At 41.4% G+C, this 13,270-nt stretch overlaps 1 protein-coding gene across 1 annotated transcript in view; it reads right to left on the bottom strand.

The window, feature by feature from the left end:
- The window catches only part of VSNL1 (visinin like 1), a 115,249-nt gene that overhangs the window by 58,532 nt on the left and 43,447 nt on the right, over positions 1–13,270 (bottom strand). Inside the window, exon 2 of the mRNA XM_032172280.2 lies at positions 5,210–5,376. Coding sequence (XP_032028171.1) covers positions 5,210–5,371 — 162 coding nt within the window. The 5' untranslated portion in view covers positions 5,372–5,376. The remainder of the gene's footprint in view (positions 1–5,209; positions 5,377–13,270) is intronic.

Below are 13,270 nucleotides of genomic sequence, written 5' to 3'. Positions count from 1 at the left end.
GGAGCAATGGCACAAGCTGAGGCTCAGGAGAGGTGGGCCAGAGCCCAATAGAACAACCCTTGGGTACTCAGTGGCCTCTGAGGACCTCTCCCCTCATCTGCAAAATAATAAGCAGTAGAATTGAGGAAGGAAGTCCCCTTTCTGGAGGAGGGGCATGAGGGTCAGGACATTGAGAGATAGGTAGGAAATGGTAAAGAAGGTCTTAAGTGCCATCTTCATCCTATCTGGCAGCAGGGAGCTGGGGAAGGGTTTGTGCTTAGAGGACACAGAGTTTGGTGTCTAAGAATCCATGATGGGAATAGGGATGACACTGCCTCATAGTATGTCCTGCCATGACCACTGCCCCCAAACCCACCAGAATACACGGTAGACATCACTATTTGACTAGGGCACATTTTCCTATTGAAATTTCATACAGCCTCTCACCCTCCTCTGTGCACCATTTGGTGCTGCCATCGTACGTGGCCTGTGAAATGAAACCTATTTTCATCCTGGCTGTGTAAGTGTAAATGAGGGGATCGTCAATCAGGACAGCAAACACAACTTTTGATAGGTCATAAATAGTTTTCATTTTCCTTCTTTCCTTTGGGACTCCGCTGTGTGAGGTAATAAACAGGCCTTATTATTTCCACCTTATAGACAGGGAAACAAATTCAAACCAGCAGAGATTTGGTAAATGTAACACAGCTAGGAATAACCCTCACATCTGTCAGATTCCAAATCCCATTTTTTTTAAACAACTCTGTGACTGCCTTTTCAACTGAACCTAAACCAACCTAAATGTTTCCTGATGAAAATAATCTTGAACGTCAAACTCCAAACATAAATTAAAAACCACTTAGGGTTCTTTGCAGGATTCCTCTAGGTTCGTTTCTTGATTTCTTTGGCTTTGATGTCATACTGGCTAAGCAAAATAGCAATGGCACCAGCCCTCCAGGTAGAGGACCCTGGGATGGAGACACTTCTTCCCTACATACTTGCTTGCTCTTCCCTTGGGTTGACTTTCTCATTAAACTGTGGCCAATTCTGTGAAAATACAGTTAAAATTGCAAACTGCCCATCTTAATTTGTGATGGATTGGCAATCAAAATGATTGTTGAAAATAAGAAATTCCCTTGGGAGGTGATCAGGTACTTGGTTGTTGGTGACAAAATTCAAACTCTTTCTTCCCAACCTATCAGCAGCAGTGCTGTGGTGGGGATGACAAAACATCTGCTATGACTTCTGTGGCCAGAGACACAGAAATCCCTACATGTGCAGGGAGTTCCAGACATCCGGGACAGAAGGCATCTTTCTATCAGATGTAGAGGGTGCAGAGAACGCATGTGACAACAGAGAAGGAATAAGAATTATATTCATTTGCTCATGCTGCCATAACAAAGCACCACAGACTGGGGGGCTTAAATCAAGATATTTATTTTCTCACAGTTCTGGAAGCTGGAAGTCCAAGAGAATGTGTTGACAACCCAAGTGCCCATCAAAGGGAAAGTGGAAAATAAACAGTGGCATATTTGAACAATATAACGTTATACAGCAGTCAAAATACTTGAACTGTAGCAACACTAAGACATTAAAAAAGCAAGTCTCAAAAGATTCTAAAGTAAATACAAATTTTAAAAAATGCACTTTATAGGATTACCAATAAATGCAACTTCTCCCCTGGCTGGTAGATGACAGCCATCTTCTCCCTGTGCCTTCCCATGGCCTTCCCTCTGTATGTCTCTGTGTCCAAATTTCCTCTTCTAAGGACACATCACACTGGATTAGGGCCCACTCTCATGACCTCATTTAACTTGGTTACCTCTGTAAAGGATCTGTCTGCAAATACAGTCCCATTCTGAGGTACTGGGTGTTAGGACTTCAACATATGAATTTGGGGGAATATTATTCAGCTGATAACAGGCAGCAAGCTTGAAAAAGAAAAGAGCTATCTGCTAGGGGACATTTTGTTTTCTAAAAGGCTAATAGAAAGTCTTCCTCTCATCACTGCATTAATTAACTTCTTGTTTTAATATTTCATTTCGAAATCAACCTCTCTGCTTTCTACTCTTGCCCTACCATCAAACATTTCTGTCATTACACCTTACATTGTGGTGAATCACATCTTCCCAACTTGCTTGTGAAATTCGGGAGGGCAGGCAGGACTGTCCCATAATCACTTTTATATGTCTCCATCACAAGGCTGCCTAAGAAGGAGATGCACAGCCAGCACTTATTACATTCAGGCAAGAAATGCTTACCCACACTTGCTCTGTGGCAGGCCCTGTGCTAGCCGCTGGGTCTTACATTGATTGAAATGAGGTGACTATGTCTGCATGACTAAAGAGTGAAGCCTGCATCTAGCCGGGAGGGACCATGTTCAGGTCTGTGTTTTAGAAATTTCACTCCAGCATCTGTATGGCGGATGGGATGGAGGGGTTAATGAGGAGCTGCCCTGGGAGTTTGGCTGAGAGGCAGAGCTGCATGCTGCAGTGGGAGTCAGCATTCCTGTCTTTGAAGTCTGTTCCACATTCAGTTTGTGATGCTGGGCAAATTGCCTCATTTCTCTAAACCTCAGTTTTAAATGCTTTTAAAAATATATCTGCTGAAGGAGTTCCTTCACATTTGGGATGCAAGGGCTTCTAAAGTTGGGAGACTGTGGTCCCTGGCCTTGCAGCAGAGTCACTCCCATTATCCTGCTCCTCCTTAAACACTCATCAGAACTTGTTTTTTAGCAACTGAGGTGACTTCCCCCTGGAAAGGGAAATGGGTCTGGTAGCAAGAGGGGATGTGCCAGGTTGACTGAACACACAGGAGGGCAGAGGCTGCAGTCAGCTTTGCTCCCTCAGTTGCATCCCAAGATGCCTCAATCTCTGCACCAAAGATAGAAGGAATCACTGAATGTGCCCATTCACCAGGATAATGACTGTGTCTTGCTGAATATTTGCATTTTTTTCCAGAAGCATTGAAAGAAGCTTTTTCTCATTAGCCCATCTTCTGGGCCTATTACATAATCCACATCTTTTTCCATGCTTCTCCTTTCCAGCTTATCAGATCCGCCTTTCTTTTTTCTGTATACGTGGCATATTTCTGCTGTGGTTTTTTTCTGTCCTTGGACAACTCCAGAAGGAGAAAAAGACTGCCTGCTTTCTATTTGATATAAGAGCACAGGCAGAGTTGGAATAAGAGGTTGCCAAAAATATAGACCTAAGTTCAGAAAGTCATATATTCTCCTCCTGGAATAAAAAACCCACTCTAGGAGTGAGATGGGGAGGTAGGAAATGATTTTGGTGCATATACATCAGTTGTACCATAAAACGCCAAGGCATGCTTAATGTTTACATGACCCCTCACCTTGAGGCTGGTGCTTTTTCAGTGCCACATACTTCCAGTGTGTAAATAAAATACCTCATTTCCTGCATTTGAACTATTTCTTCAAAGGCAATACCCCTCTCATTTTAAACAAATAGTGAGGAACGTGGCACACAGAGCTCTCTTAATTATAGGGTGATAGTTTGCATGGCCTTTAGTGATATGAAAGTGACTTTGACAAATCTTGTTTATCTGTACTTTCCTTGGGGTTGAAAATAGAGATAGTTCCGAGGCATGGACTAGCCCCTAGGTGATAAAATAGAAGACGTGACATTGAAAACTAGGGAGAGTAGTATGGCTATCTAGGAAATATATACTATCCCACTTCTCTGCAAAAGCAATAGACATCAATTGAGTAATAGATGCACTTTCTCAGCACTTCTATAGAAAAGATCTTGGCATGCTAATAATTGATTACACAGATCTTCTTAGAAATGTCACAGTGATCATATAAAATGCACACTATTCTGTTGATTAGTGAGCTTTTAGTGATGCAATAAACACTTGCAACAGTTATGACTTTGAACACAATATATATCTAACCACATGGCCATATCCCCATTTCATCCCTTGGTCTTCCCCACTTGAAGTAACTATTCATTTGAATCTTGTGTTCATCACTTCCCTGCTTTCCTTTTTATATGATTTTATTGCATTTATTGGTAATCCTATAAAGTGCATTTTTTAAAATTTGTATTTACTTTAGAATCTTTTGAGACTTGCTTTTTTAATGTCTTAGTGTTGCTACAGTTCAAGTATTTTGACTGCTATATAATGTTATATTGTTCAAATATACCACTGTTTATTTTCCACTTTCCTTTTGATGGGTACTTGGGTTGTTTCCCAGTTTTGCCATTGTGAATAGCGCAGCTATGAGCATTCTTACACATGCCCCTTCTTGTACAGTACAAGAATGGAATTGCTGGATCATAGGTTATGGAAAATGTTCAGCTTCAGGACATAATGATAATGCTTAATATTTTATTCAATCATTTCACATACACATATATACATCTGGGTGCTTCAATATTGCTCAAATCAACATTTGCTAATTAAATGATATAAAGCAATATTTTTCTATTTGGTATTTTAATTAGAAAAAGTTTTAAAAATGTATTTCTTACACTTGTGTAACATTACGTAAGTATACACTAAGTGGAATGTCTTAGATCAGCCCAATCTAGAACTAATATAACTTATAGACTCAGACAAGCCAAAACAATACTACTGCAGCAGAAGTTGTATCTTTTATGGGACTGTTCTGTGTAATGTTCAGGGAAAGGTTCGCTTCTGAGCAGTGTACAGTGTTGAGTTATTGTCCATGTTGTAGACATTACTGACTAGAGATACGCTACACTCCCCCACCCGCTTTCTAAATGTGCTGTTGTGGGAATCTGGGTTCTTATCTGGATACAGGAGTATCTTTTCTGGTAAAAAAAAAAAAAAAAAAAAAAAGAGAGAGAGAGAGAAAAAGCCCTCTTGTGTACTTTTTATTTAACTGGGAGAAGTACACATACCTTTAACAGGCCAAACAATGTTGTAATTAGCAAATCGTCAATAATTATCAGCAAACACTCTTCTCTGAGCTTTTTATGGTTCTTTCACCAGATGCTGTCATTCCTTGAGCTCTATTCAGTGCTTTGATTGAACAATTACTCTTTTTGTTCAGAAATTGCTTATTTTGGGAACAACATATATACATTTGCATTTTTAAATGTTAATTTTTCTTTCTGGATGGAAAACAGCCAGAGTTGAAACAAACTAGCTACTTAGAGTTATAATTCCATGTGAGGGTACATTTCATGAAGGCCATAGTTTCTAGCCTAAGGAATAAAAATAAGGTTGAAAAACAACTTACCTTCACATAGAGCTGCTGAAATTCCTCGAGATTCAGCCTCCCACTTGGACAGTCCTTGAGAAATCCTTTGTACCACTGCTTGAGTTCATGCTCATTAAACTCTGTGCTCTTCACCAGGTCCTCCATCACTTCGGGGGCCAGTTTGCTGTTCTGCTTCCCCATCCTGCCTGAAGAAAAGCAAATTAATTCAATTAGTGCTGTGGCTGTGATCATTTCAAACTTGGTTAGGAGCCAAGCTAGAGTTCTGAGCAGTCCCATGGTCGGAACTCCCTCCAGTGTGGCTGATCCATATCTTCCCAAGTCTGCCTCCTTCTACTTGGTATTCCAGAAAAATATATGAGTGAAATAGACTCTTCTGACAGTTCCAAGGGCTGTAGGTTTCACTCTTTACTTCACTGTGTCATCTTTCATATGGTGTTGACTCCCAAATGGAAGGCAACCATCCCTTTTTATGCTATTCATAGTAAGCATATAGAAGTTGTTTTTCTTTTCCTTCTACAAATTGCACTTTATTAACACTTGCTTCCCAGGTGTTTAACTCTACATTTAGTTTAATGGGATACTCAGTGGGATTACTGACAAGAACAATGAGAAGACTTTATAACTAAATGATCAATAAGTGGCTTGGAATATCCAATCAGCAATATTAAGGAGGCTCAGTTGGTCTGGTTCAAGTTGGAGCTTTTTTCCCCAATAAAAACAGCTCATTTCTATTAGTCACACTAATTCTCTATTTCTCCTCTCATAATTAGATACTTCGTACAACATTATCTTCAGAGTTGACAAAATCTTAATGGTTTTCTTCTAGGGATTGGTTGGGGAGTTTTTGTTGATATTATTCCAGATTGGTATTATTTCTGATTTTGAGTTAAAGTAATAGTGCATAAGATAGTTACCTATATCCATTAAGCACCAGGTTGTGTGGCCAACATCACAGCAGGGAGTAGGGAGACAGAGCAGGCTTGAGATAATTCCTGATTTTTCTTTCTGATTTGGCCAATTACTACATGTGTTACTTAGGGCAACACTAATTTACCACATTATCTTCAACTTATTCAATAATAAAGCAGACATTATAATAAAGCTCTTTCAGATTCATTGTGATGGCTAATTAACAAGTAAGTAGGTAAACAAAGGCCAAAAAAAATTCCAAAATTAAAATAATTGTACAGGAAAATTAAAGATAATTTAAAAATTTTCCCTTTAATGTTGCTTTATAATAAATAATAAACAATAAAACCATTGCTAATAATAAAAATAATAAAAGAATTAAAACATAAATTAACCCCAGGTTGATTTAAAAAGTCAAGTTAAACTTGAAAATTGGAAAATTCCCAGAATCAGCAAAGTGCCAGAAGATCTTTCAAATTTAGTTAGAAGAGACTGAGTTAGGGTTGAAGAATTAACCAAGTGAACCTAGTCCTTCACTGTGCTTGAGACAAACTCTCAGGCTGCAGGCATGTCTACACCTGCAATAGCCTGGAAGGGGTAATCTCATCACATACTTTATTGTTATTATTTTTTAACTTCTCCTAAAACAGATTCCACACCCATTGTCAGTAACCTGCCCCAACATTGGCCAATTCTTTCACTGTAATGAAACTAAGCCACTCTTGCTACTTCCAGGGAAATTTCCACTCAGCACAATCTCAGCAGGACAAAATGCAGTCAGATGATACCATTAAGATGGCCATTTACTCTCCAAACTCTTCAGCATAAGAAAAGGGTCCAGTATCAGCAACTCTTCCCTTTGTCATGGGGCTTCTCTACTTATTTTTGCTCTGAACTTCAAGTTCCAATTCTCTTATTAGCAACTGTCTCTTAATTATAAGTTACTGTGGAATTCCACAACTGGGTGTGGAAATCAAGTGGATACTCAGGTGTCAGGTTTAATTAATGTGGGTAAGAAAACTCTAATTCATGGTTATCCTAAAAATCAAAAGATGTATTATTGCGAAACCTTTCAGTACTTCACTTTGGTTTTTTTGGTAGAGAATTACAAACCTTCATTCTTAAACTAGAATCTTACCTAAGAAAAATAGCTACTTAATATTGAGTGCTGGCAATGGAGAAGGCACTTTATGGAACACCTCACAAATTTCATCTCCTGCTCAGCAATCACCGAGCAATCAGGATTAGGGGAGCTCCCTGGGGCTCAGAACGCTTATGGTAACTTGTATAAGAGCATATAATTAATGCATGGCAGAGCTAGAATTTGAACCTGGATCTATAATACTCCAATGTCCAATCATAGGCTGGTGGATGAAAGACATTTCAGGAGAAGGAACAGGAAGAGCAAAAGCAGGAAGGCTTCAGAGAGCTGAATCAGTGCCTAGAAGGGATGAAAAAGGATCACTTTGCCAGCCTGGCTGCCTTGTTTGGAAAAGACTTAAATTTACCAAACCACAAGCTCAGAAGTGACTTTGTATTAAAAACTACCTCCCCCAAGTGCCTTTAGAAGTTCAACAACGTATCAGCTTCTTTGTTAGGCAAGGAAGCTTGGCTTCTCCATGGGTCACTTGTGATGTCTTAAACTGTTCCAGTTGACTTGGGAGAGGGTGGTCTCTTACACACACAGGAAATGTTGTCAGGACCGTGAATCACAGTTTGGAGACTCAAGTGCATAACTTCATGCTTCTTGTATGGGTCTGCACCATCACTCAGGTGTGTCGGGCAATGGTTGAATCACACAGAAAGTCAGATTCTGGCCTGGCTCAGAATGGCATTGCCACTGCCCTCATAGGCCTCATCAGATCTTGCCTGGATTAAAGATTGGCCTCCCCACTGGGCTACCTGACTCCAACCACCCTCCTTCTGCACAGCTGCCTGAGTGAATTTCCAGAATACAAACCTCATTGATCGACTTTCTAAAAGCCTCTGTACTTCTCCTTAGTCTCCATGATGCAACCTCATCTCCTTAGCGTGGCTCAGGTCCTGCCTACTTATATCCTCATTTTCTGCCAATCTGTCTTTTCTGATGTGTCAATGATTATAAACTATTATACATTCCAGGATTGCATGCATCCACACTTCCATGGCTCTGCATATGCTGTTCTCTTCTCCTAGAATGACTTCCTCCCATTTTCTGCTCAACAGACTTCTTCCCCTTCTTTAAGTAGTCTCAATTTACACACCACCTCCTCCATGAAACCTTCGTGGACTCTCCATTGCAAACTTAGACACCCATTCTCTTAGGTATCTCCCTTTCCTTGTAAAAGCTTCCATGATCATTATGTATTTCTCTACTGGATTGTTATTATGGTTTCTTGAGAGAGAGGACTATTATTTATTTATTTTTCTTCTTGGTAACTCCTATTAGGTGCTCAAATAATATTTCTTGAGGACATGAATAAATAAGGGGTCTGACACATTTGGTATGCTTTTTTTTCTGAGAAAATGTCTCATAATCTATATATGAGGAGAGTTAATGCATTCACAAGTATAAATATAAAACGCAGTTAGCAGATGGGAGAAATATTTCATTTAACTGCATGGAAAATATTCAGCCCTCCTGGAGATTGTCTTCATCATTAAATTTTGAATACCTTGCAGGTGGGACCCATGTCTTTTATCTCAGTATCTTCAGTAACTGACATAAAGGTGTGTTTAGTAATGTGTGATAAATGAATGAAAGTGTAGTTAGATTAATACTCTCCACCTATAGTCCTTTTGCTCTGGGCTGCAGTGATATGGGCCAAGCAGTATCTTTCATTATGGGACCAGCATAACAGAGAGAGTACAAACAGTATATTTTATCACATTCCCAATAAAGAGATTCCCCTACACCATATGAGGGGGAAGCAGCCTGGCTCTGTCTCTAACTTACTCTGTGATCTCGGCCAAGATCCTTTCCTTCCTAGTTACTCCATTTCCCCATTTAAAAAATGAGGAGTTGGACCAGATGATCTTTAAGGCCTTTCCAACTCTACCATTCACTGATTTCCCACATAAGTTTTGTGAATATGAAAATATGAGTCAGACTTCCTATTGACTTGTCTCAACAGATACGGGCTCTGTGGATTCTTGACCTGAGAACCCATCAGCATTTAAGTGTTTATTACCGAAGAAGGGAGGGGACAGAAACCGGAGTGTATTACTTTTAAGCTGGGGTTTCAAGCTAGAATATTAAAGCCAGCCCATCCCCAAACCAAAAGAATTTCTCACCGCTTGTGTTGTCATAGAGAGAAGTTCAGTGCTAGGCACAAAACAGGACTGGTGGAAGGGCTTTGATGGACAAGAGAACTTCAAATGATAGAGCCCTTGTGGAGGAAAGCACAGCTTCAGTTAATGGCAAATGATGCCCAGAGAAGATGGCACTTTTGTACACTAATTTACAAAAGGCTTTTGTGCAACAACATTGACCCATATAAACTATTGACCCTTTTTTTACAGCATTAAAAACAGTATTTTTAAAAAGTCTGTAAAAAAGAGATTACGATCATTTCCTTTTTACTAATGAGAACGTTGAAGGCCAGAGAGATTAAGTAATTTACCCTAGCTAAACCAGCTAGTAAGGGCTTAGTAAAGAATGCATGCAGTTCTCTCACACCCCACTGCTTTCCTAATAGAGGCCATCGTCTTCTCTCACCTGCAGGATCATCTCAAAGATACTGCCAACTACCTCCCAACTGGTCTTCTTGTCTTGAGTTTTGCTCATCTCTCATCCATTTCCTACCCTGTCTTGATAGCAGGTTCCAGAGCAGAAGAGGCAGAGGATTTAAGAATGCTCGTAGAAGAGGACCAGGAGAACTTCATGGATGCGCAAAGGGCCTACCAGGGAGCCAAGAAGCATCCATGAGCATCTTTATTTCCATAAGCCCTTTGGGTATTAAAGAGGATTGAAACAAAATGTGTGTGTGTGTGTGTGTGTGTGTGTGTGTTGCCCTCAGCTTGTCTCTTACCTACTGTATCTAAATCCAGTCTTCTAGGACATACCAGGGCCTGCTGAGTATGAAGAGGCACACAGAACTGCATATCTAGCTCCTCCCAGGTAATCTAGCAATCAGCCTGGCTGAATCTTAGCAAGATTCATTTAAATAAAAACTGAGTGGCTGAAATGGAGCAGTCCCACCACATGTGCAAATACATAGCAGGATAAACACAGCAGTGGGAAAACAACCTTGGAAATAGGGCCCAGAGCAAAGGAAGAAAGGGCTTCAGGGACTCAGGTTAGAGACCTGCATGTAATGCAAGTATAGAAAGAGGCTGCAATGGGCTGCTCAGTGACAGATTACTTAGGTCAATCTTGAATAAATCTTTTCTTTGAGCCCTAGGCTCTTCACTCATATCTTGAAACAATTGCCTTTGTAGAGACTGGACTTCTCATGCTTACACTTCTGCCTGGAATGCCCCTTGTGCTTTTTTTCCCCATCTATCTAAACCTTACTCCTGCTGCAAGGCTCCATTCCAATCCTGTTTTCTCCATGATACTTCTCTGCCAACTGTTACTACTCATCTCTTTTCCTTGTATTTGATATTGTGGTTTGGGGTCATTAATGACCCATGGCATAATTAACTTGATGGAATCAGGCAGAAAACTCTCTGCACAACTAAGTTTGGCAGATGTTTGTGAGAATCTTCTAGGAGAAAAGCTCTGTGCTAGGTAAGGTGGGATATAAACAGAAAACATGGTACCAATCTTAAAGGGCTCAGACCTGGATGCAGGAGACATTTACAAGTCTTGGAGTATGAAGCATGATGAAATGAATACTCACAGCAGAGAGCTACATAGCACAGAGGATAGACAAATAGACAAATACTGACCAAATCAGGCACCTTCACCTGTCACCGGTCCCCAGGTGAAAACTCTTAAGCAGTCTTTCCTAAACTTGTCTGAATACAAGAATCACCCTTGGTTCTTCCTTAAAAATGCAGCTTAGTGGGTTGGTCCCTTATAGAGAAATCTGTACATTTAAAAAGCAACTCAGGGGAATATGATCATGAGTCAACTTGGGAAATGCTGTTGGAAAGCATAAATAAAAATCAAAGTACATGATCTGAGAAGCACACCCCAAACCAGCACAGACATAACCCAAGGTCTCCCTGATTCCTCACTAACCCTGTCTGGCATTCCTGATGTGCTTTCAAGATCCTTGTACTGGGGAGTAGCAATAAGAATTCCAAAACTGGCCGGGCACAGTGGTTTATGCCTGTAATCCCAGCGCTTTGGGAGACTGAGGTGGGCAGATCACCTGAGGTCAGGAGTTTGAGACCAGCCTAGCCAACATGGTGAAACCCTGTCTCTACTGAAAATATAAAAATTAGCCAGGTGTGGTGGTGGGCACCTGTAATCCCAGCTATTCGGGAGGCTGAGACAGGAGAATTGCTTGAACCAGGGAGGTGGAGAAGGTTGCAGTGAGCCAAGATCACACCATCGTACTCCAGCCTGGGTGACAAGAGTGAAACTCTGCCTCAAAAAAAAAAAAAAAAAAAAGAATTCCAAGATCACACAACAAGGGAAGACCAAAGCTTGAAAAGATTTGCCTGTGGGCTCCTCTGCTTTAAGCCCTTTGGTTTTAGGTTGAAGAGTTTGAGGTTCAGGAAGATGATGAATTTTCCCAGATCACATGGGCAGCTGACGGCAGAGCTGGGATGAGAAGCCCATCCCCCCACCTGGATGGGTGTCACCCCACTCCCCACCCCACAGCATGCTCTCTCTGTGTCTAACACTCAAAGCTTGTAAGCCACTACTCATGTTTCTCTCTGTGCAAGGATGTTGAAACAACCCCCAGCACCACCCCCTTGGATCCTATAAACAACTGACATCGGATTGCTAGTTTCCAGAGACTGTTAAAAACAGCCTTGAAAACCATGCCTCAAAATTGCCCAGCATATTGTATGTGTTTTTTTTTTTATAATGAAGGCAAATATCTGACACTATGCCTCTTTCTGTTCCCCTCTTCTTCATCCTCCAGAAGCCAAGTACTCACAAGACCCCAGTAGCATTTCCCAGGGGGCAGGGAGGGTGTGGACCACAAGGTGGCATTTCATGCTGTGTCTGGGGACAAAAGCAGCTTCTGGAAAGAAGAGAAATCCCTTCTTACAGCATCCTCTGATGACATTACCTCAAAACCTGAATCTCATGGAATTATAGCTGAGGTTTCACCCCATAAGCATGAAACAGGAGGGGGCCACAGACTGCATCCCTGGGGACTCAAGATAAGGCAAACGTATTTTTTTTAATCTATAATAAGTGAGGGAAAATATTTTGACAGCAGTGGCAGTGGCAATGTTAGGGCGAGTAACAACAGTTCTGTTTGCCAAAGCATAGTAAACACCTGAAGGTGAAAGCAGAAGTGGGCCCCAGGTATCAATCATCTGATCCAACCCCTTTGTTTTCTAGAGGAGGCCCAAAGAGGCTAGGGGACTTATGCCAGGAAACATAGTGAGTTAGTAACAGAGCATAGCCGTGCCCTGGCTACCAAGTCTCAACAATAAGACTCATGCCTGCTGCAGTGCCCAGGCCTCTGATCCTTGGGTACTGAGACAGGCTGAAGGTCCTAAGCCCTTCAGAATCATGTCTTCTCATGTGAGTAGGGTGTGACGAGTGGACTCCCCTCCTTAGGCCTGCCCCAGCTGCTGCCAGTGAAGTTTCCACCTGAGCTGTCTTTTTACAGGGCAGGTGCTGACAGCCTGAAGTGGCTCTGGAGCCTTGGCCAAATGGTATATCCCTGACTCTAGGCTGGGTGCTGCCAGCGGACATTGGTCTTTGGCTCTCACTAGGTGGTCTCAAGCTAAAACCCACTCGAAAACTTGGGGGCCAGATGTCCAGGGGCTCTGATCTGCAAAGGGTCAAAGTGGTATAATCAGCCCTTGGGGGTCAGATGCAACTGCCATCTGCCTCCTTTCCAAGGCACAAAGAACATTTCCTGAGTGCCCGGGAAATATGACTTAGACCCAAGCCATACTTGATACCCAGGTGCTAGTCTATGACTTTGGAAAAGTTTCTACTCAGACTCAGTTTCCCTTGTATCCCATTTTGTGGGTTTCCTTCTTTTTGTCAGGTTCTGATGTCTCTTTTATTTTCAACTGGACTTAGTGTAGTAGGGAAAAAAAGTGTGT

This window comes from Hylobates moloch, unplaced genomic scaffold (genome assembly GCF_009828535.3).
Source record: "Hylobates moloch isolate HMO894 unplaced genomic scaffold, HMol_V3 SCAFFOLD_13, whole genome shotgun sequence".
In the NCBI taxonomy this organism is placed as follows: domain Eukaryota; kingdom Metazoa; phylum Chordata; class Mammalia; order Primates; family Hylobatidae; genus Hylobates; species Hylobates moloch.
Note: the sequence above shows the minus strand (reverse complement) of the source record. Positions and strands in the feature narration are given on the sequence as shown.